Source organism: Pelmatolapia mariae, linkage group LG16_19, assembly GCF_036321145.2.
Source record: "Pelmatolapia mariae isolate MD_Pm_ZW linkage group LG16_19, Pm_UMD_F_2, whole genome shotgun sequence".
Taxonomy (NCBI): Eukaryota; Metazoa; Chordata; class Actinopteri; order Cichliformes; family Cichlidae; genus Pelmatolapia; species Pelmatolapia mariae.
This window is the reverse complement of record NC_086241.1, coordinates 55,222,987-55,244,494: the sequence shown is the minus strand read 5'-3', so window position 1 is coordinate 55,244,494 and position 21,508 is coordinate 55,222,987. Positions and strand designations below refer to the sequence as shown.

At 39.6% G+C, this 21,508-nt stretch overlaps 1 protein-coding gene across 3 annotated transcripts in view; it reads left to right on the top strand.

The window, feature by feature from the left end:
* The first annotated feature begins 434 nt into the window (after nucleotides 1-434).
* Nucleotides 435-21,508, top strand: part of cdin1 (CDAN1 interacting nuclease 1) — a 51,818-nt gene continuing 30,744 nt past the window's right edge. The window contains exons 1-6 of one of the 3 annotated variants that reach the window (XM_063498618.1): nucleotides 435-518; nucleotides 803-903; nucleotides 10,823-10,868; nucleotides 11,878-11,942; nucleotides 12,750-12,810; nucleotides 15,837-15,909. In XM_063498618.1, the coding sequence (XP_063354688.1) occupies nucleotides 516-518; nucleotides 803-903; nucleotides 10,823-10,868; nucleotides 11,878-11,942; nucleotides 12,750-12,810; nucleotides 15,837-15,909 (349 nt within the window). In that variant the 5' untranslated portion in view covers nucleotides 435-515. Of the gene's footprint in view, nucleotides 590-802; nucleotides 904-10,822; nucleotides 10,869-11,877; nucleotides 11,943-12,749; nucleotides 12,811-15,836; nucleotides 15,910-21,508 lie in introns of all 3 variants that reach the window. The other 2 variants (XM_063498619.1, XM_063498617.1) reach the window with 2 other exon arrangements.

Here is a 21,508-nt window from a genome sequence, read left to right as displayed (position 1 = left end):
ACGCAGAACCAAAACCATGGCTAGAAATGTGTTAAATCTGTCATGCTATTAGTGAAACTGTAGTTCACATACGCATTAGGGAGGCGTTCCCTTATTTCTCCCAGTCACCGTGCCTCTATTTCTCCGTTACAACCCTTCCCTTAAAACAAAAGAACAAAAAACATAAGCGTTTTCCCTAACAGCACAGTCCATGTATTCCAGAGCCGCTGGACTGCAAAATACTTGAAGAATGTAACAGGAGAGCCTGCATCTTATCATTACTAATACCTACTCGTTTTTGCGTGCGTCGTTAACAGCCGACGAGAAGGCAGTTCCAGTGACCAACACGTCTTAGCTAGGCACCGCCTTCGCGCTACAAAGTAACCAATCATCTGTCGGCATACTCAGCTCCTTGGATTCTTCTACCAATCAACTCGGTGTTCACATGAAAGTAACCCCCTTCAACTTCCTAGCGGGAAGCAGCTATCGGGGACGGTACTAGGATTGCAGGAATTAAGAGTAAAGAGCCCTTTCTCATGGTATTTATTGCTTTTGAGCTATTTTTTGCAGCATGTTGCACATAATAGACATGAAGCCGACTAATACCTTGGTGAGACCGAAGGTTTTACGTTATGATATACCCTTAGTGTTTCGCAGGTGTAACATAAAGCTAAGTTTGGTTAGCGGTGCAGCTACTAAAACAGTAAAACAGCTGTTTTTGACAGCTGTCAGTCACCTGACACCCTCGCAGGTCGCGTTGTCACAACTTTGTGCAGAAGCATGTGTTGATCAGATTCTCTTCCCCTCTTCTTTTTGTTCAAAGATGAGACTGTCCCGAGCAGAATATAAAGAGATAGTGCGATGGACTGAAAAACTGAGACCTACACGCCAATGCATGAAGATACTGAAGGACAGGTTTCCAAGGTGAGTGTGTATACACTGGATTGCATTCAGTGTTTGTTTCCGTTGCATTTGCCAATTGACTGTTACTGTACTTCAAGTGCATATTAATGTCTGACATAGAAAGTAAACACCAAACTGCTGTGTATGAGCATCAGTTACCACATATTATAAAACAATGAGTCAAGACCAAAACAGCCCAAACAAGATGTCTTTGGAAATATTGGAAATTAATTAATGTATCAGAGAGCTTGTTAAGTTAAATTATATTGTTTTCATCTGAGTACAGCTCCCCATAGCCAAGTAATCCCCCCTCGTCTCAGTTTTATCTTTTATTTTTCAGCATTTGTGATCCTATTTAATTCACTTGTTAAGATCACTAATTAATTCCACACAGGTTTCTGTATTGGCTTCCGCCACAGCATTAGCCAACGTTTTGCCATGCAGGTCCTGCACATCCAGAAATCGAAGAGAGAGGTTAATGGTTGTATTTGCCTTTCTCCTTGACACTGAAGGCCCTCCTGTTATTGACTGTAACATGTGTAATCCCCCAAGGCCTCCAGGACAGCATGGCTGATCCCGTCGAGGTCACTTACAAAGTCGCATGTATTTGGAGCTTCCTACTTCCATTGTGCCCTAATCACCAATCTAGAAGAAGGTATCAGGTCCCCAAAGGGAATGCCATGGAGTTTCAGTTTGCCTTTGTTCTCACTGTCAGCATTTTACAGAATATGTCATGCATATAAAATGCATCCAGTATCGCTCATGTTTAAGCACTGAAACACTGAAGTCTGTCTAGCGTTTATTTCTTTTTTGTATTCTCACTCAAACTGCCTTTAACAAACATACCAAATGCCATCTTTTGTACTGGAGTGTAATAATTAAATGAAAACACTGCACCGTTTTCATTCCAGTAATTCTCCACAGTCTTCCTCTCCCAGAGGTGCTTGCTCTTTTGTTTAGTCTTGCTGGTTATTATTTTTACGTTCACTATAACCAATCTCGGGGAGGCCCTTGCTCTTTAAATCCCTGAGTCTCGTCACTGGGCCTGACAGACAGGCACGGCAGCAGTGTTTTCACAGTCTGCGAAATTATTCTGGTTGTCCAATCAGCTGAGCTGGGCTCTGGAGGGTTAGTGATTGGACTGGCAGGAAATCAGGCTCTTAAGACATAACATATCGACTAGGCCATCCATCATCTCTTAGCATGCGCTCAGGCACAGCAGTCAGCCACCCCCACCCCACACCCTCCATCCCCTTAGACCGTGTGGGAGCCCTGCCACTGCGTAAATATTGGCCAGGCTGGGCCTGGCAGTGGTTGGGTTGGAGGGGGTTTGGGGCTTCATTGTGGACAGGCTTGGACTAAGGGGATGGGCAAGAGAATTGGTTATTACAGTCAGGAGAATAGACAGTTGCATTGATACCAAATCATTTTGCAATATACTATACCTGTTTTCCAGGGGATGGAAACTGTTGAATAAATTGTAAATTCATGTGTTGTTTACAAGTATAATAGCAGAGGCATGAAGTTTATTTAGATAGTGATATTATTTTGCTACCCTGTAATTGTATTTTATTCAGGGTTTCGCTTTGGCCAATATAGCCAGAGCCAGCACTGTAATAAATATATATATTGTTAAACCTCATTTTGTTAATTGCAATATTATTTACTCAGTTAAAATCAATATTGAGTAGAAATGGCATGAAATGCACATATTTCTGTCAAAGAAAGTAGCACAGTCAGTGCCTTAACTGTATGCATGTAGTCAACCACCAAAGGCTGACTTTGAGTCAGTAAACACCATATAGTTTTCTTTTATGCAACATTAATCTGATTTATCCAATAAGTATATGAAAATACTTCCCAGGTGAGCGTAAAGGCATCCTACTGATGAAATATATTTAGGTCTAGAGAGTTATTAGTTACTGACTTTAGGTGAAATCATAAATGATTTGATGGTCCTCTGTGGTCATTTTACACTTCTGCTCTGGCTGAATTAATTTTTGTATGCAATTAAAGTTAAAATGTATGTTGATATAAAAAGATCTTTCATCATACATCATAGCTACATATCTACAGCAGATAGATGTTAACTAGGCTGAAAAAAATATTTATTTGTTAAATTTCTTACAGTTCTTTCCCATTTAGTTTTTTTGTTTTTTAAATTCTGTTAAAATAATCATTACCCCAAAGGATCTGAATGCTGTATAGAGTTCAAAATCATTTCATAGTCATTGCTTTTGATTGGGAACTTAAATGGAAGAGAAGTTAAACTTGGAACAAAAAGATTGTTATAGGCCATTTCAAGGTAATTTCCACAGAGAGTCTGTTGGTCTTTTGGTTGTATTATGAAAAGCGTTTGTGGGAGGAGAGAGGGAGTGTCCTATAGACAGACAGAAAGAGAAAGATTGTGATGTGGAGTCCCTCATCTGTAACGGCTGCATAACACAGATGTTGGGAGTCATCTGTCAGCCTGGCCTCTCTTGCTGGGCCCGAGCTGCTCTGGGGGGAAAAGAATTGGACACGGTGCTGTCACTTTTTACCCCCACTCACAATGGAGGGACATGCAAATATCAACCCCCGTTCTTGCCCTCTCTTCTTTGCCCTCCTCTTAGCCAGTCGTGGTGTCCTGTCTACTATCTGGACTGTGGCTAGGCAGAAAAGGGGGATGGGGGGCCGATCGCAGGCTGGTGCGGGGGGAAATGTGACATCAGTCCCATCAGGTCCTTCTCTTGCCACATATTAGAATTGGAAATGATGGGCTGCTCTCTCAGGCCTTGCCTGTCTTCCCATGGGTCTAGAGGGGACCCCAGTCCTTCTACCACTTGTCCCCCGAGAGAGCTGGTGCAAGAAGGGCAAGATAAAGAGGGAGGGAATGTGAGAGTCCTCTGTGTCCTTCTGTGCTATATTATGAATGAATTGGGATGTAATGATTACCCCCCTCTTTAAAATGCCATTCGGCTCCTTATATGGCTTTCACAGTGATGAAAGTAAAAGAATGAGCAAAAAGGGGCAGATGCGGCTGATTTGCAAAAAAGAAAAGCTTAAACAGTAAAGTGTGAAGCATCTTTCCCCACTAAACACAATCAGCGCCTCTCTTTTATTCACACACACACACACACATACACACACGCACAGACACAGTTCCCTGGTGAGGAGTCCCTGAACGTTTTTCGAATCGGGCCCTAATGTGCCGTTTTCATCAGCACTGAGGCGGGCTGCAATATGGTGCTGGAGCTCGCTCTGGGAATATGAATGTTGATTAAGTATGCGTTCAGCCTTTTGAAATTCTGAAGAAGTGTCAGAATAATGGATGTTGAGCAAATGTCAAGCATTTGTTAATTTCTCTGTTATTTGGGGTTTATCTAGCATGATCTTTGGAAGGAAGGCGCAGGGCAGGGTTGTTGTGGCATGTGCCATTGATATGATGATTTCTTGGCTACACTTTGTTTTTGATGGTAATATCTCAGCTCAGCATGAGGCTCAGGGAATTGCTCATTGATTATTTATTGTAGTCGTATTGTTTACCTCTTTACATGGCGGTTAAAGTTAAGGATTTGATAACAGGTATAATGTGGTGGAGAAAAAAAAATTAAATATCACTTTGTTTCCAGTGTGTGGTATTTATTATTTGTTCACAGCTTTCAAGGGCTCATTGCCCACATTTTAGATATATCAAAGTCTTGGCATATATGTATTAAATCCCTTGGCGTGTTTCTCAGTTTTACCTTTGATTTCTACGATTGTCCCTGTGGAATCAACTGAGTTTCTCTTTCCAGCTGCTGTGCTGTGAAGGTAGAACTCCACAACTATTTTGTAGGCTGGAAGTGGCAATGACATTAGCCAGAGACTGATCAAGTGCAGAGCCTGTGGGGCCAGCCCCGACAGCTTCCAGTGCATGGCCTCACACTTCTGGCTGCCCATATTGAACAAAACACAAACTGGCAGTTGGGGCTTAGGGGTACAACCCTTGAAGGCTGGCTAAATAATTCCACGCCTTTATGTGGTTAGATGAGCACTCGAAGGGTGAAGGGATGAATGAAGTGTTAGCAGAGAGAGAAGGTGTGGAAAGAAGACAAGCTGAGTGTACAACTTCATGTCAGGCTAAAGAGTTCATGAATAATAGATGTAATCAATTACTTGATTAGGAAGCAAAGGAATGACTACTTCCTTCTCATATCAGAGGGATGTTGTCCAAGCACATTCCATAGAGTGCAAAGCCTTTTTGGCTCATTGGTCTAAAAACAAAGAGGTAAGCAGCTTGTTTTCGAGTTAGGCCTGATAGAAATTACATGGTCCCTTATCGTGAAGGTTAAAAACTGCATTTATTGGAGCGATAGACTGAGTAGGTCAAGTGTAAAATCAAGAGTAAAACTATTGATATGGTAATCTAAGAATAAGATCAGCATCTGCTGTACTGTATGCTAGTGTCAGTAGTAGTGTTGTCACTGAACCCCCCCAAAAAACATATGTACTCTGAGGGAAACCTACAGTTCAGCTGGGCAGTTATATCAGAGTCTCTAGCCTGGGGTTCTCTTTGCATACTGGAATCAATTGCAGAAGAAGAATGAAACAAAATTGCCCAGAATGGTACAAGTTCCCCAGCTGCGCTTGGGGGAATAGGCAATTGGTCAGTGTAATGTGTTTCTTTGCCAGACCAGTGGACACTCGCCACTTGACAGATAGCATGAACCTCATTTTCTGTTTTCCATGAGAGCTTGCAGAAGCAGCAGTGACAGTAATTATGCTTTAACAATGGCAAAATACTATAGTTATAGCACGTCTTTGCACAGGCGGAGTGGTGAAGATCCCTTGCTTTCAGGAGGAATCACAATTAGAGTGGTGATTGTAAAGGTTTTCTTGCTCTTTTTACCGCCATTATATAACAGCTCTGACAACTCAGGGCACCTCAACAGACAGAAATTTTAAAGATTGTAATAAAGTAAAGGAAGCTCAGTAGGGGTCATATTGTGCCTCTGCTAAAACCATTTCTGTCCATGGTCCCCTACAGCCTTGTAGGTTTGTATGGCCTGCTGCGGTAAGATTGTTGGGGGTGGGGGTTCGTTCGCAGTACAAACTGGTGAATCTTCCTTCAGATGGAAAAATATCTTGAAAATATTGTTTAAAAGTGACAAAAAATGCACAAAAATTTCTACAGCTTTATAAAATGCAACAGTCATTATGTTAATTGTGCTTAAAAGAAAAAAAACGCCTTTATACTTATTTTTGCAGAACAAAAATTGCAAATATTTAAAGTCTAAACACGTTGGCTCATTGTGCAAGTATTTGTTTGAAGCTAAATGACACACTGAGATTTGTGTTTGTTTCTATCGGTTGTCAGAATATATCACATTTATACATTAATGCATAAAGATTTTTTTTTCAACTCATTTGTTTGGCTGCTGATGACGCTAGACTTAGCTGAGAAACAGATGTTAGCATTTTGCCTATCAGCATGTGTAATTAACAACATTTGCATATCCAGCGTTTTAGCTCGTATTCAGCTGTATAAAATACTGATCTATAGCAAAGTAAATGCTTCATATAGTATTGTCAGCACTCTTGCTTGAATGAGGTGTTTTGATGGTAAATAAACCTAAATATGTGAAAAAAATAATGGATTTAAACTTCAATAATAATGTAATGTAATATAGGTGTAGAATTTAAACTAAGCCTTATCCTCTCAGATTTCCTTGCACAAAATATTTCTTCCATGTCATTCCCTTCTGAAAATTGTTTCATCGCCAGCAGTAAAAATATGTGCTATTAGACAGTTCCATGCCCTGAAGAGTCACACCATTCAACACACTCTGCATGCAGATCCACCAAATGCTAAATACTGTCGCAGCATATGATACCAATGCCATTAGCCAGGTGGCTTTCATTACCCAAATTACAGCTATTGTTTATAATTAATTATTTGTAAATAGGAAGTTTCCAAATATAATTGATAGTTTGAATTTCCCCCATCTCCTATTAATTAGGTTGATGGGAATTTCAAGGCTTTTCACTGTGTTCGTGTTTAAGGCAATGATACAGCCTGAATGCACAAGAAAATAAGTTAATGCAGCACTCAAACTTGAATTTATCAGATTCACAGCCACTGGGTAACCTAGCTTAATAGAGCCTGAAGTACTGACCAGACAGCCATACCAGTTCAGTGACAAAGTGAAAGTCCCTAATTGTTTTTAATTTAATCTGCTGCTTTACTATTTTGGGTGCCAGTGCATATTAATGCTCTGTCTTATGTTGTAAGGAAGGGTAATTAGGTTGAGAGTGAATGATTCCCTAACCACTCTTCTGTCTCCCAACCTTCTGTTTCCCCACGTTCTAAATTATATCCGAAAGGGCAGATTTTTTATTTTCTGCTTTTTACATAAAAGCCACTGTAAGTATGCACTGCAGTGTCACAGACTCTTGTCCGTGGCTCTTCAAATTATATTTTGTGTGTTCTTTGTTTGATGAGATTGATTTTTTTTTTTTTAAGTAAGTGAGACAGCGATCAATGAACCTAAATGTTGACCTTGGCATTTTGCAAGTGCATTAAAAAATAGCTTTCTTTATTTACACAATTCACAAAGGGCTCACGACTTCCTAGCTTTAGTCACAGAACTGTTTTAGGCTTCACTTTAGGAAGACAAGTGTCTAATATATGTTATTTTAAATATTCGTAGTCATTGTCAGTTACAACCACATCACCAAGAGATATTTATATATTAGAAAAGGTGGAAAATCTTGTTACCTTATCATCTTATTTCAAAAAAATGTTCAAAGCTGTTTTATCATATCCTAACATTTCCATGTGTTGCATATTGACACTAAGCATTTGGCTGTGCGTATCATGTGTGCAATTCAGAATAAAATGCAAGCTACAAGATTTGTTTAAGGCTAACAAAATACAGACAGAAATGCAGCTGGTTTTAGAATGGTTAACAAATTGGGTTCATTTTTATAACCACTGAGACAGGACAGAGTTTCACAAACGCTTGTACTGTGTGGCAATGGGATACATGAATTATAGTAAAAATGTAATACTCCTGTTCAGTAGGCAGATCAAATCCTCGTTGTAAGACGGCAATTGGCTACATATTTTAGCATAAGGTGAGCTTACTGCGCCCAAGAGAGGACAGGCTGGATATACATTAATGTAAAGTCTGCAATAACTTATTGTTAATGTCTGTTAAATAAAAAAGGGGGATTATAGCAGCGTAAAACTTGACAGACTCTATAAAATGCAAACAAGTCTTGGTTTTAATCCAGATATCTGCATTCAGCTCTTCATCTTGCCCCTTTTTAATGTTTTTCTTTCTTTTTTTTTACTATTTCTTCACATCTCTCAATAGTTTAGTTCTAGTCTTGTTTTTGTGTCAATCTGCTTGAGGTAAAAAATGAAAACACAAGTCCCCAAAGTTCTTAGTGTTTTTGAAACAGATATGTTTTTATAGATATTAAGCGTCGTTTATGTCCCTTTAAAGTTAACAGGGTATAGATTTAGCAATTAAGCAGTAATCATGCTCATTATAGAGAGTAATCCATTTAAAACGTAACAGATGTCTGTTCCGACAGGGGGATCATGATGGTCCCATGCCAACAATAAGGCTGTAATGCTGTCGAAATGCTCAGGTGCAAGGTTGAAGTGTGGAAGAAATTTTTTCCCTCCCTTAAGTGTCCACATGTTGACAGTTGACCATTTAATGGCCCACTTAATTGCGGTGGCCCCTTCACCCCTAAGCATCATTATAAATTAATGCTGAGGGGGTAGACAATTTTTTTCCCCTCACACTCTGAGAACTTCCTTTGTCGTCTTCTTTACTTTTGTAACTTTGTGTGTGATGAGAATCGGCTGCTTTAACATGTGGTACTCGATTACACCAAAGTCTAGTATGTTTGATATGTGTGAACGCTGTATACTGTCCCACGGGCATGGTACGATGATTTGTGTCCTGCTTCTTGATGAAGAGCCAAACTCGGGAGTGCACGAGACATACTTGAGTATCATGTGCATCAGGTGAAAAAGATATCTGTATCAAACACATGAGATGAGGTTTGAAGGCAGGCACGACCGTGTGGACCGTCTTCATTTGCACACCCAAAACAAAACCACCAGTTACGTGAAATACTGCTCAACTTCGGAATACTCCAATAACATTATCAAGTTGTTATAACTGTTGTGTCAGTAAGATTTGGTGCATGTTTTATTTTGCATGTGGTGGTTGGGAAATAAGCAGGGAATTGGGGGGGTCGCAGTTGTTCTTGGACAGTGTACAAATTAATTGTACCTAATCTGGAAATATCCTTAGCTGTTCTTCAGCTACAGGATTAAAATTGTTTAAAAGTGGTGTCTAGGGATCCCAAGATGACATCTTTGGTTCATCATAACGGGCTGAACTATTCCAGTGGTTAAGATGCTTTCTTTAAAAAATGGTCACAGACAGACATTCCAGACAGAAATCAGGATTTGACATTCTTCTGGCTTTGTCTGCATGTCACAAGGTTATTTTACGGTTTTCAGTGATTGATGTCGGTGTCCTGTGTAGACTCAATATTTTAATGCAGATTGGAAGCTTCAGCTTCTCATGAGTATTTACATACCATTCCCAGGTGACTTGTAATGAAAAGTCCATTAAATTTAACAATCAAGTGTACTGAGTGCAGTATATGGAGACATAAAACCACTTGTGAACATTACGGAGCAGTTTGTGGGTGTGCGTGTATGAGAGCACACATGTTTCTTTTTCTTTTTTTTTGTGATATGCAAGCTGAAGATGTGCACAGTCCAACTCCAATAATTTGTGTCACCCATTTAAATATCTGTAACTCAAAGGACACAATGGCAGCTAAGGTGGGTATTGAATGGGCTGCAAGTCCCTGTTGGAACTGTCTGTTTTCCGGGTTTGCCTCTTTGCCAGGTGTTTGACATTGACTGGAGCTGGAGATAAATGTAGCTTATGGCAACCCATGGAATTGACTGACTCTCGGGAGTCACAGTTTCATATAGTGAAAGTTTCCATTTTCAAAGCCCATCCGTTGCAGTGGGAATGATATAGAACGGCCCATATGCTATCAAAGAAAGGATTTTTTTTCTTATGCGTGTCTACATGTTGTCATACACAAAAAAAGACACTCACAGTAGTCATCCACTTTGCAGATTGAAGTAAAAAGCACACACTTGGGTCAATATGTTTCTTGGAGAAGAAGAAGATTTTCATAAAAAATGTTTTTACACCACAACAATGGATTCACAATAAAACAATCCAGATATGATTGTGTAGCATTTCAGCTTTAATTTCATGGGTTTACCTAAAGTATTATATAGGAATTACATCCACCTTTTACACAATTGGTCATTTTTCACACGCGCAGAAATTTAGCATTTGGTTATGTCCAACTGTTTCAGCTTCCACATATTTATAATCATGCTAGTTTATCCACTTGCTTTTAAACCTATGAAAACTATGACCGTAATTGCTAGCGAACACCATGCTTTACTCACTAGTTAAATATTGAACTGTGTCAATTATTTGCATAGATATACATTTCTCTTCAATTTTGTTATCTTTAGGTTGGTTGGAGTTTTCTTGCCATCATGTTACTTTATAATAGCAGACTCTGCACTTGAATTAAGATTAATTTAGCGCTTTCCTGGAGAGACAAAGGATAGAGGAAGATGCTACGTATTAATGACTAAAAGAAAAAAACAAAAATGAGCTATATTCCTCTCATCTTTCATACCCCACACAACCTCCCTTTTTCTTCTTCCCCCACACCATTGTAGCAGGAATCCTTTTGTCAGAGGTGTTCATCTGGAACAACTTTGCCACACTTGTTTTCATGTTCTTTTAGATTACAGGGCAGCTGGCCCCAGCTTTGAAGCTCCCTTCTCCCTTTGTCTCTGTGCAATGCACTCTGGTAATTAACTTTGTCCTTCTTTTATTTGTTCCAGTCACTCGCAGTCCACTCTTCTGAGCATCTTCTCCCTGGAGTACCAGGTTAGAAGTTTTCTTCCTTTGTGAGCCCTGACAGGTGCCTAATTGAATGATGAATGTCCCTTTATTTCTTTGTAATTGAACTGCCAGCTTTCTGATTGGTTTGGAGGATGCCCCCCCCTCACCATACCCCCGTTTATTTCGCCCCACACCACCACCCCCTCCTCCTTCTCACGTTCACGTTGAGGGCCTTTGCCTGCCTGAGCCTCAGTGGATGTCTGCCAAGCCTTCCCATCCATCTGTCTAATAACATCTAGCCCCTGCTTATTTGGTGGACCTGTAATAAATTATGCTAAACCATTATTATTCTGACAATAATAATTTCCCCGTGTAGTGCGGCTGTGTGTGCTAAATGTTTGCTGACTCGCACTGTCACTGCTGCTTTCCACGGCTGACAGTGGATGATGATAAATGGCCACTGCCGCCAGTGGCAGAAGGCAGCACAAGCAGAAAATGGAGTCATTTATCATCCCACTGACAGGTGTCAGTCACACTGCCCGTCTCTGTGGAATTACATTTTTTGTGTGTAGTAGTTTTTAAATAAGTTGTTTTTAACCAGTGCTCTTCCGCTTTTATCCCCTGTTCTCCTTCTTCTCGGCAACGATGGCAATTGAATTGCATAGAAATGTCAGGGTGTGAAATGTGGAATAATGTCATTGTTTGATTAAAAAAAAGGGGAAATGAATACAGGGTTTGAATCAAGAAGGTAGATGAAGATAGCTGTTTTGAACGAGAGTGCCTTGGCACAGTTTGACCCTTACCAATATCATTGAAATTAAATTGCTGCTGTAATTGTTCATAAAGAATAGAGCATGGAAGAGAAGCCAAGGGTGAACAAGTTAGCATTTTAGTCAGGTCAACCGGAAATGGAAAGCACTTTGTGCCTAAAAATAGTACTAACTTAAGAGCTGTATCTATGCCTATGTGTATGTATCTGTGTTAATTGTTTTAGCTATTATGATTATTATGCCATTAATCTTCATTTTTCTTCATATTATTATTAAATTTAAAGAAACGGATCAAAAAGACAATCTCAAGACACCATGTGCCGGATGTTATTGAAAGCTACTACCAAAGGTATTGTGTTCCCGTGCTTTATATTGTTTTGTTTTCTTCTCTTTTCTTTCTACATCGTTCTCCCTCTTTATCGTTTTCTCATCTCTGTTACTGTTTTTCTTCTTCCTTTAAATCGTTCACCGACCCCTGTGTGTGGCCCCCATGACAATTATAATCTCTTACAAACAAATCACCACCCACAGGATTCATTCCCGACCCCCACTTGCACCTGCTAGGCTAAAGCTCTGTTCTCCGTGTCAAACTGAAAGCAGGAAAGTAAATAAATAAACCAACCATTGGACATTTGCCTTACACACAGGCTTATGATGGGATGATTATCTGTAATTCAATGAGCATGGTTAAATTTAAAAAAAAAAAAAGAAAGAAAGAACTGAAAACAGGCTATACTGGGAAAAGCCTCTTTGCATATTGCAATTAGCCTTTATCTAGCTTATTAGGCCACTGTTCTGGGGAAAATAAAGCTGGATAATGCACTTCTAATCCACTTACAACAACAAACCTCTGAGATGATCTGGGTAAGATCTGAAGTGTGTTGCAGGTTTAGCTGGCGAGGGAAAAAAGGCTTTTTGGGCGGCAGGGGTTAACTAACTATCATATGCTTGTCTGGCTTCTTGGAAATTTGAAGCCCTTCAAGCAGTGCTGTTTTAACCACACGGAGCCTGCCATATGCCACCCAGGGCAAAGTCATCAGGGACATTAGCATGTCTTGGCTAGCCCGATCTAGCCCCCTTCTACCCTTCTGTCTGCCTTTGTGGGTCATGGTTTTTTTTTTTTTCACTACTCTTGTTATTCTTTGTTATAATGAAGGTATCTGAGTGAAGCCAAGGCACAGCCTACTGCTCCTGTCCTGCTTGAATTGGCCAATGAGGTAATGGCATAACTTTTTTTCTTCTGTCTTTTTACTTGCCAACGAAAAACACATCTCAGTTTATCCTTTATTTTTTCTATAAATGGATAGATAGCAGTTGGCTGCAGTTTTTGATTTTCTTCCTTGTCTGTTAGTCATTATCAAAATTGGTAAAATGGTTGGCTCAATTATCAATTATTTAATGTAATTAGCGCTTGGCTCCATTAAGCAGATGTGAAAATAGTTTTTCTGTTTTATTATGTAATTTTCCAAATTGCAGTTGAGGCAGAGTTGATACAAACTGCGGACAGGTGAGACTGGGGTCATTAGTTAATTCCTCTCTTTATTATTTGATCGGTTATTTTCTTTAGGAGTTCAGTGAAGAATTTGTAGTCTTGTTGATGTAGCAGCAATTGTTTATGTGCAGCTTAAATCCATGTCATTCAGTGGTACAAAACTCAGGTACTAGGTTGGAAATTCATGCTGTAAGAAACCTGTTTCTTTCAGAATTTAAGTGATCACTTGTGTTTATTATATTTTAAACCTAGTTAGTAAATGTTTGCTATTTTTAGGGTAATCCCAAACTCTTGTTAAGTGTTCCAAAATATAAATCCAACTATACTATAGTCTCAGTACACTACATCTTAGATGGTTACATTACTTCTTACTGAATGAATGAAAATCTTTGCATTTATTTTTTGTAAGTTCACGACATTATTCGTCTTTCAGATTATAAAGGAAGAGAAAAGACCCGATAACCTTTTTAAACATTTAAATTTGCATTTGAATTTTGATTGGCGCGTGCACTAGGCAATGAAATTCGAGGGTCTCTTAATCTAAAATCACAGTAGTTCACATGCATCAGTGGTACCTCAAAGCCAACTGCCATTATTCATTCTCCGTTTAATTGACGCTTGATTTTTTTTTTTTCTTGAAAGGATCCAATTCAGCTAAGAGATAACTGTCTATGAACCATTTAACTGTCATCTTAATATGCTACTTAACATTTAAACCAAGCACTCATGGTCTCCCAGACTGCTAATTGATGTAGTTTCATGTCTTTATGAGACAATATATCTCCAACAGAGGAAAATGATTAACAGTGATGAAAACTATTCATAGATATTTTTTTGCCCTTAGAAGAAGCCCATGAAACAGAGATGGACTCAACATTCACTGTTTCTATCTTTATGGGAATTTTATGCAAATATTACTTGAATATGGCATTAGAACAGGTGCAGTTGTGCTGCACTGTGCGACCCATTTGGTTTACAGTTTGATAAAACCAGAGTTTTAATAAAAACTAATTCTTTTTAGGCTCTGTGAATCTTAGTCACATGTTAAACTCATGAAGGTATGTGTTATGACCAGGGAATGAAGATGGACTCATGATTAATATGAAAATTGGGGAGATGCATGTACCTCAACTAATCAGGTAGTCTTTATTCAGGCTGAGCCTGCATTGGTAATGTTGCCATTTTTCATGTGTCAGCTCTGATGCAGGTTACCAAGAATCTGATTTTCTCTAGTTATTCGGGGTTTGAGGGTTTGAGTTGTGAGCCGGTCAGGAAGCACAGAGAGAAAGGATGGAAGGGAGAAAAGAAAGTGAGGGGAAATTAGAGGAATTAGAGAGAAGAAAGAAAGCTACTGTAACTGCAGGTTACAAATGCTAAGTCAGAGTCAGTACTATCAGAGGTCTTAATGAAGATGTAACACTTTACTCACCCCTTAATTATTATAGACATGTTAAGCTTTTTTTTTTTAACTAGCTGCCTTCTTAGTGCAATATTATGGAGATGTTAACAAATACTACTGTGGGTAAAAAGACATTGTTTAGACAGAAGCATCTCTGCTCCCAGCGTTACAAGGAAGCATCACAGAAAAGATGAAACACTCCATTCTCACTGCAAGCTGAGGGCAAATTCACTTTTGGTCCCCAATTATGCTAACAAGAGGAAAAATGATCTTTGGCTGCAAGAATGTTGTTTCATAATGAGCTGGCTAGGAATGGCAAAGTCTTCAAGCAATGTTTTAATTCCCTCTATACTGAGTAAGCTGTGAATTTTAGTAGTGAATGACTTAATGCATCTTCTTTTATTCGCCGTATATTGTTTGAGCATTGGCCAAATGTAGACCTTGGAAAAATATATCTTATGCTAATGCACCCATATATTTTTTTCATCATGCTGTTCTTTATAATAGTTGTTGTATTTTTTTAATATGTTAATAAAACAATGTAATAATAACAATGATATTAATATGTAGGAATGTATTGCACTGATCAGACAGACACATTCACCATCAGTCGTTCGTGCTCTCTTACCTGTCAACTTTTCTCCTTGCACTCGACCATAAACACTGCTCACCTCTAAGGTGTGTTTGTGTTCAAAGAGTGCTGCCGCCATAGGTTCTTTCCTTCCTATTAATGACTGCATTCCCACCATCCCCCAGGTGTGTCCTATTGGTTCCTATAGTTTTGCCTTGGTGATCATTCTATGATTAAAGCTGTCCATTGTCTCTTGCCGGGGCACAGTATGTGCTGCTTTTTCTTTCAAGATGAGAGACTCAGGTTGTCTGTTTGACAGAAGGAAAGGCAATTCAGCCAGGTAGCTTGGCTGTGTAATAAGCGATCTCTTGTTCCTGTGGGAAAGGTTGATGCAAAGCAATGCTTTCAAAGACCAATTTGCACGCAGATTGTCAAAAATAAGGTCAAGGTTTTGAAACGCAATAATATAATTTAGAGCCATTACGATCATTATTATCTATGTGACATCAGCCAAAGGTAAACTGGCTGTGCAATTTCAATGTCGTAAGTCTTAGGCTCTTTAAAATATGTTTGCACTTCCAGCTGGATATATGGGATTTTTTTTCTCAAGGTTTATAAAAGGAGCAATTCTTCAGAGAGGAATATAAATTCCACCATCTTTTAAGTGAATATTAATTCCTCATTGATAGTAAAGTCTGTTTTTATTTAAGCTGCTTGCCTTTTCTTTTGATTTTTTCTTTTCTTTTATATGTTTTTTTTTTCTTTTTAAATCTGTGTAAAGGTGGATCTGTCTCCTGCGCTGATGGCTCGTATCATCCTGGACAGGTTCCTTCAGGGCCAGGATGGTGGAATGCGTGAGTAACACTTTTCCATTTCTCACTCTGTCCTTTCTATCATTCTCCCCATCATTCTTAATTGTAGCACTTTGTCTTTTTAATCCCTTTCTGTTTGAGTCCCAATTCCAGTCTAGCTGCTGTATTTTCAGCCTGTCAAACCCTAATGAGAGATAGACCACATTTAGTAGTAGCTGCATCCCAGGGCACATGACTGGCAATTAAGTACTAGGAGGACCACCCACCTCTCAACTGCAGTGTGGATCAATGGTAGCTCACCTCATCAGTGTTATTTATAACACCCCTGATTTCTTCCCTCAGCCTCCTTCATCCCCCAATGCATCCATCTATCGCTAGCATTCTCCTCTTCTCTCATTCCCTTCTCTTCCTCGCTGCCTGCTGGGGTCTGCAGAGGAAATTGAGTTGAGGGAAAACTGTGGCAGAAAAAGCAAACCATTTCTAGGTAGTGCTGATGGACACACTGTGGGAGAACAAAATTACAGACACAAATATTGTTGTTGAATGTGTCAAAGATCTTTTCCAGAAATTGTGGGAATTGTTGCCCATGTGTAGTCTGGTTAGTGTCTTTCTCCTGTCTTCTGTATTTGTCCAAAATCCCTGCGTTTTACCAGTTTTAGTCACATTGTTAATTTATAACAAAAACAAACAACTCCCCCTCCTCTCCCCTCACATCCCCACTCTCTGGAACTTCCAGTATCACACATATGCATATTATTTCAGTGGGTCTATCCCGAGGACTTTCTGTCTGTGCAGTAGTCACTACTTTGAGAGCGAATCACATGATGTCAAAAAGACGTGCTTCCAATTTAATCAAGAAAGAGATTAAAGTGGATGTGTGTTATTTTCAACTTCGCCACAGCACAGCCATTTGTCAAAGTCAAAGATGTGATTGCTTTGGACCCACCGTTATCCGCTGCCTGTCAAAATACTAGTCTGAGCTGCTTGTAGAACAGGGCATTCATCCACAAGAAGCACTATGTCTCAGATAATGGCACACTGCATCTGTCCATCTCCATACAGTGAAAAAATGTTTTATTATTGCTCAGAATAGATTTGTACTAGATGAAATGTTCTAGAAAATCCTTGTTTAATTTTGAGCAGAGTTACAGGCGTACAGCATCTCACTTTTTTGGATGCTAGCAAATAATATCATGCTCCTTCAAAGAAAAATTTCACATGCAATTCATGATGTAAATATTTGCATAATATATTATCTAGTGAAATAGTTTAATTGCCGCTTGAGTATTTTCAAATTCTGACAAGTTGTCGTGCTGCATTTCTTCATTGTTACCAGCTTTAAGGTCAATTGCTGCGAACATTCACTTCTATTATGAAAGAGCTTCTTTGCAAATATGTATACATATAGATAACAGTTATACACACACACACACACACACACACACACACATACATACATGTATATCTATCTATATATATATATATATATATAGTGCAGTAATTTGTTTCCACAAAGAAACAATGCAAGGATAATTGTCTTTCCTGACAATTAGCTAACAGGTTGGTTCAGTGCTATTGGCAGGCATATCTTTCATGCTCCCTCCAGCCTCGGACAGGTCTCCAGTGTGCTTGTGTGTATTTGGGTGTTTTAGTCAGAGGAAGGGCAGGCAGGCTCACTGCAAAGATCAATAGACTTCTAAATAAGGGACATTACCTCCAACAGGATGAGTGGCTTGCCTTTGCCTACCATTGTCGTTTGTTTTTTTTTTTTATTCCTCTTCTCTTTCCCCTTGCATTTAAGAGACACATGAATGGGGCCTCTGGGACTATGGAATATATGTACAATCACTAGTGCCGGATCAATACAGAGTTTTAAATTGTTTTTGTACCTTCCTAGTGTGTGGGGTTTGTTTTTTTGTTTTTTGCTTGCTTGTTGCAACCCCCTGTCCCCCACCACCACCACATCGTCCTTCCCACTAGCTACCCACACTGCCACACCTCAACATGACAACAACACCAGCAAACTCCATCCCCCTTCCTTGAAGCAGAAATATTGGAGAGTGTTTCAGTCAAGCAAAGTGAAAGACTATCTGGTGATGCTTGTACATGAATCAATACAGTCAGAGCAGTTTTATTATGTACTGAATGCAATATCAACATCCATAATGCTCTTTGCTTCTTGTCTTATGAAACTGGGCAATAGGGAGGGTCACTTGTTCACCCAAATGACACAGCTTTAGTATATGCACCAAAATTCCTTGCAGGATAGTACTTTGTTTGTTTTACTTTCTAGACTTGTATCCAGCTTATGTGTCAGGGTTGTGAATATGATAGCAAAGTTGTATGAAACTACTAATAAATTAAAAAAAAAAACAACAACTTTTTTTTAAGTCAAGTGATTATTATAAGTCTTCATATTGGTTAAATCTATGTCTGTGTTGTTTATATAAATATACTGGATACTATGTTTCATTTTATGACAGTATACAGAATGATAATAAAGCAAAATTGTATTGTTTTTAAACATTCAGTAATCTTGAGGAATACATTTTTAAATGATTACATTTTTTGTAAATATTTTTCAATATATTTTCAAATATTTCAAACAGGTGATTAAAAAAAATGAAGACAATAATTTCACTGAATTTCAGTGAGCATGAATGTGCCAGCTCCACACAGAGAATCCCTCGCTGACTGATGGATTCAAGTCGAGGACCTTCTTGTGAGGTGACAAGGGGTCATGCCTGCCAGTGCATGGGTCCTCTCACGTACTCCAGCTTCCTCTTACAATCCAAAGATGTGCATCTTAGAGTAACTGGTGATTGTAAATTGGGCATACATGAGAATATGAGCATGAATGGTCATCTGTCGCTCAGTTAGCCCTACGATAGACTGTCAGCCTGTCTAGGGTGTGCCTCGTTTCACGCCCTGACACCTGGGATAGGCTCCAGTCCCATCGCAACCCTGAATTGAATAAGCAGAAGAAGATAGATGAATGTGTGGATGGATGGAATTGCAGTGAATCCCAATAACGACAATTACTAGAGCTGAACTAACAATTGTGCATTTTAAAAAGTTTACATTAACAGGAGTGGTAGGGACAGATCTCATGAAAACATTATTATAGGCACAGCTAACACATCTCAGCCCAATGAAAAGTTCTGTAAATAAAAGTATAACACTGCAGACAGCTATACTGTCATTCCTATTCTGTATCAGTAGGTACAGGATAGTCGTATCTAGTAGTAGATTCAAAGTCACAGCAAAAACACTGGGGGAGCCAATGCTCTGTCTTCTCCCCCTCCTGCTATCTCTTCATCTTTCTTTCTATTCCTCCTTTGACAGGAGTTGATGTGCCTCTAGATTTAGACATACTTTTTGAGGAGGCAATTTTGCTAGCTATTTGACCTTTTCCATTTTCCCAAGGCCCAGCTCCAGATTAGATTGCTACTCCATGTTTTGTAACTATGTGATTCGACCGCCTTTAAGATTTATTGTCACATTCCTTTACAGAAGCCTTGTACGCAAGGTTATAAACGTCCCGTGTTTGATGTTAACACTGTGAGAATCTTAGTGTCTACTATGATCCTTTGGTTACTTGACAGGATTTATAATAACTTTAATGTTTCTCAGATAAAACGTGTTGATAACTGAATATTGTACTGGGTCTTATCGGAGCAAATTTTCAACGTGGCCGCTATGATTGTTATGGTTCCTTCCCTCTTGTGTTCAAGTGCTCCTCTCTTCTCTGTTACACCTCTCCAATGTGCAGAGGTTGGGTGTGTATATGAAGCCTTTTTTTTTTCCAAATAATGAGAGCAAGGGCACTTCATTAGCAAGAAGGGAGGGAGTAAGGAGGCAAAGACAGCATGAGTGTTAGTGTGTGCGTGTGTGTATGCAAGGGGGCGGTTGCGAGGGAGGTAAGCAGCACCGTGGCACTTCACTTGACAAGTATACTAATTACTCCTTTTCAGCAGAGAAGCTCCAGTCAGCCTCTGCCACAGTCTAATGGCCTGACCTGGGAAGCCTTTCTCCATAGCAGTGCCTCCCCAGATCTACTGTTACTACAGACACACACAGACACACATACACAGAGAAATGTGGAGTCTCATCTCACCGCTATCAGAAGGAATCAGGTGGAAGCAGATCAGTTCTGCCCCAGTAACCTCTTCAGGGACCGAGTTCCTCTTGCACAGGAGATACCACCTCATATCATCAACTAGCACCTACACACCACCACAGATAGTTTAAAAAGAAACACCCCCCCACCCCCATCTCCCACTCTCTCTCTTTCCCATCTTCTGTTTTTTTTTTTTTTTTTTTTTTTTTTTTCAGTGCGGGGGGATAAATTTAAAAGGAGTAAATTGGAAAATCAAATGAGGGCTTTAGGCAGCCGCAGAGATTTGCAGAGCTGTCGGCCAGTGTTGGAGAGCCTCATCCATCATGTCCCACAAGTAGTCAATTCCTCTAGTATCTGTAAATGTTTTCAGATATTAGCCAATTTATATGCTCCGAGATTCATCATGGAAAATCAGCTTTAGCGGTGCACATTATCAGGACCTGTCTCTCCCTTGCTCCATGAAGTTTGATGAACGAGTGCCCCTCCACAGCTCAATGGCTTGTGCACGGGGAGTGTGCGGGGGTGTGGGCATATAGAGGAAATGGGTAACTGCCCACCCCCACCCGTGGAAAATAGTGGGTTTTTTAATTAATAAACAAACTTACAAAGGAGCTCATCAGTGTCAGGGGCAATAACAATCGTCATCCGTTATTGTTTATTACAATCCTCCCTCAACAAATGTTGCTATTTAATGAGGTTTCTCTATGTTTTTTTGTGTTTGCGATAATGACTTTTTCACCCTAGTGGAGAAAAGAGGAGTCCCAGTAGTTACAAATGAAAGAAAGTAAGCAATGAGAAAACATGCCAAGGTTCTGTTGCCGTTACCTTGCCTTATATAGTTTATCTTGTTTTGGAGTTGCATATGAAAACAGGCCTGTGATTTGTTTACACTGGTTGTTTTCTTTAGCAAATCCCTATGGAGGTGTAGCGTTTCACATCTATTATTCCCGTCTTCTCTGTTCCTTTTGTTCAGATGTTGACGGTGTGATATGGTGCCTTAGTCAGAATTTATACCAACATGGGACAATTACAGTAAATTTGGTGAATGTTTACAAGGTGCAAAGTTGTGCTGCAGGGCTTTGTTCTCCGTATCTAGTGTTCTACAGATTGTGCTTTTTATTTTTCTGCACGCATTTTTATGTGTGCCTCTGTATGTGCTTTGAGCGTGTGTATTTAAAGAGCATTGCTTGTGTGTTTTTGTTTCTGTGTGTGTATGTTTGCGTATAGCAGAAAGGAGCTCAGGGTGTTCTAGAGGTGTGCTGCCGTGCAAGGCGGGGGCGTCTTTAATAAATGTATGCTGATGTTGGAGGCTGCAACGATGCGAAGGATGCAAGGGCCCTGTTGTTATTTACTGCTGTGTTTGTGCACAGCAGCGAATCCTGGGCCTGCAAATGGCATTACAGCCCGTGATGAATGAGCATTAGGGTAAACTCATTTTAAAAGCATCCTGATTTATTAGCAGCCTGGCCTTCCATTTTCATCAGGTCAATGCTTGGCTGAAATTCCACAATGTCAGCGCCA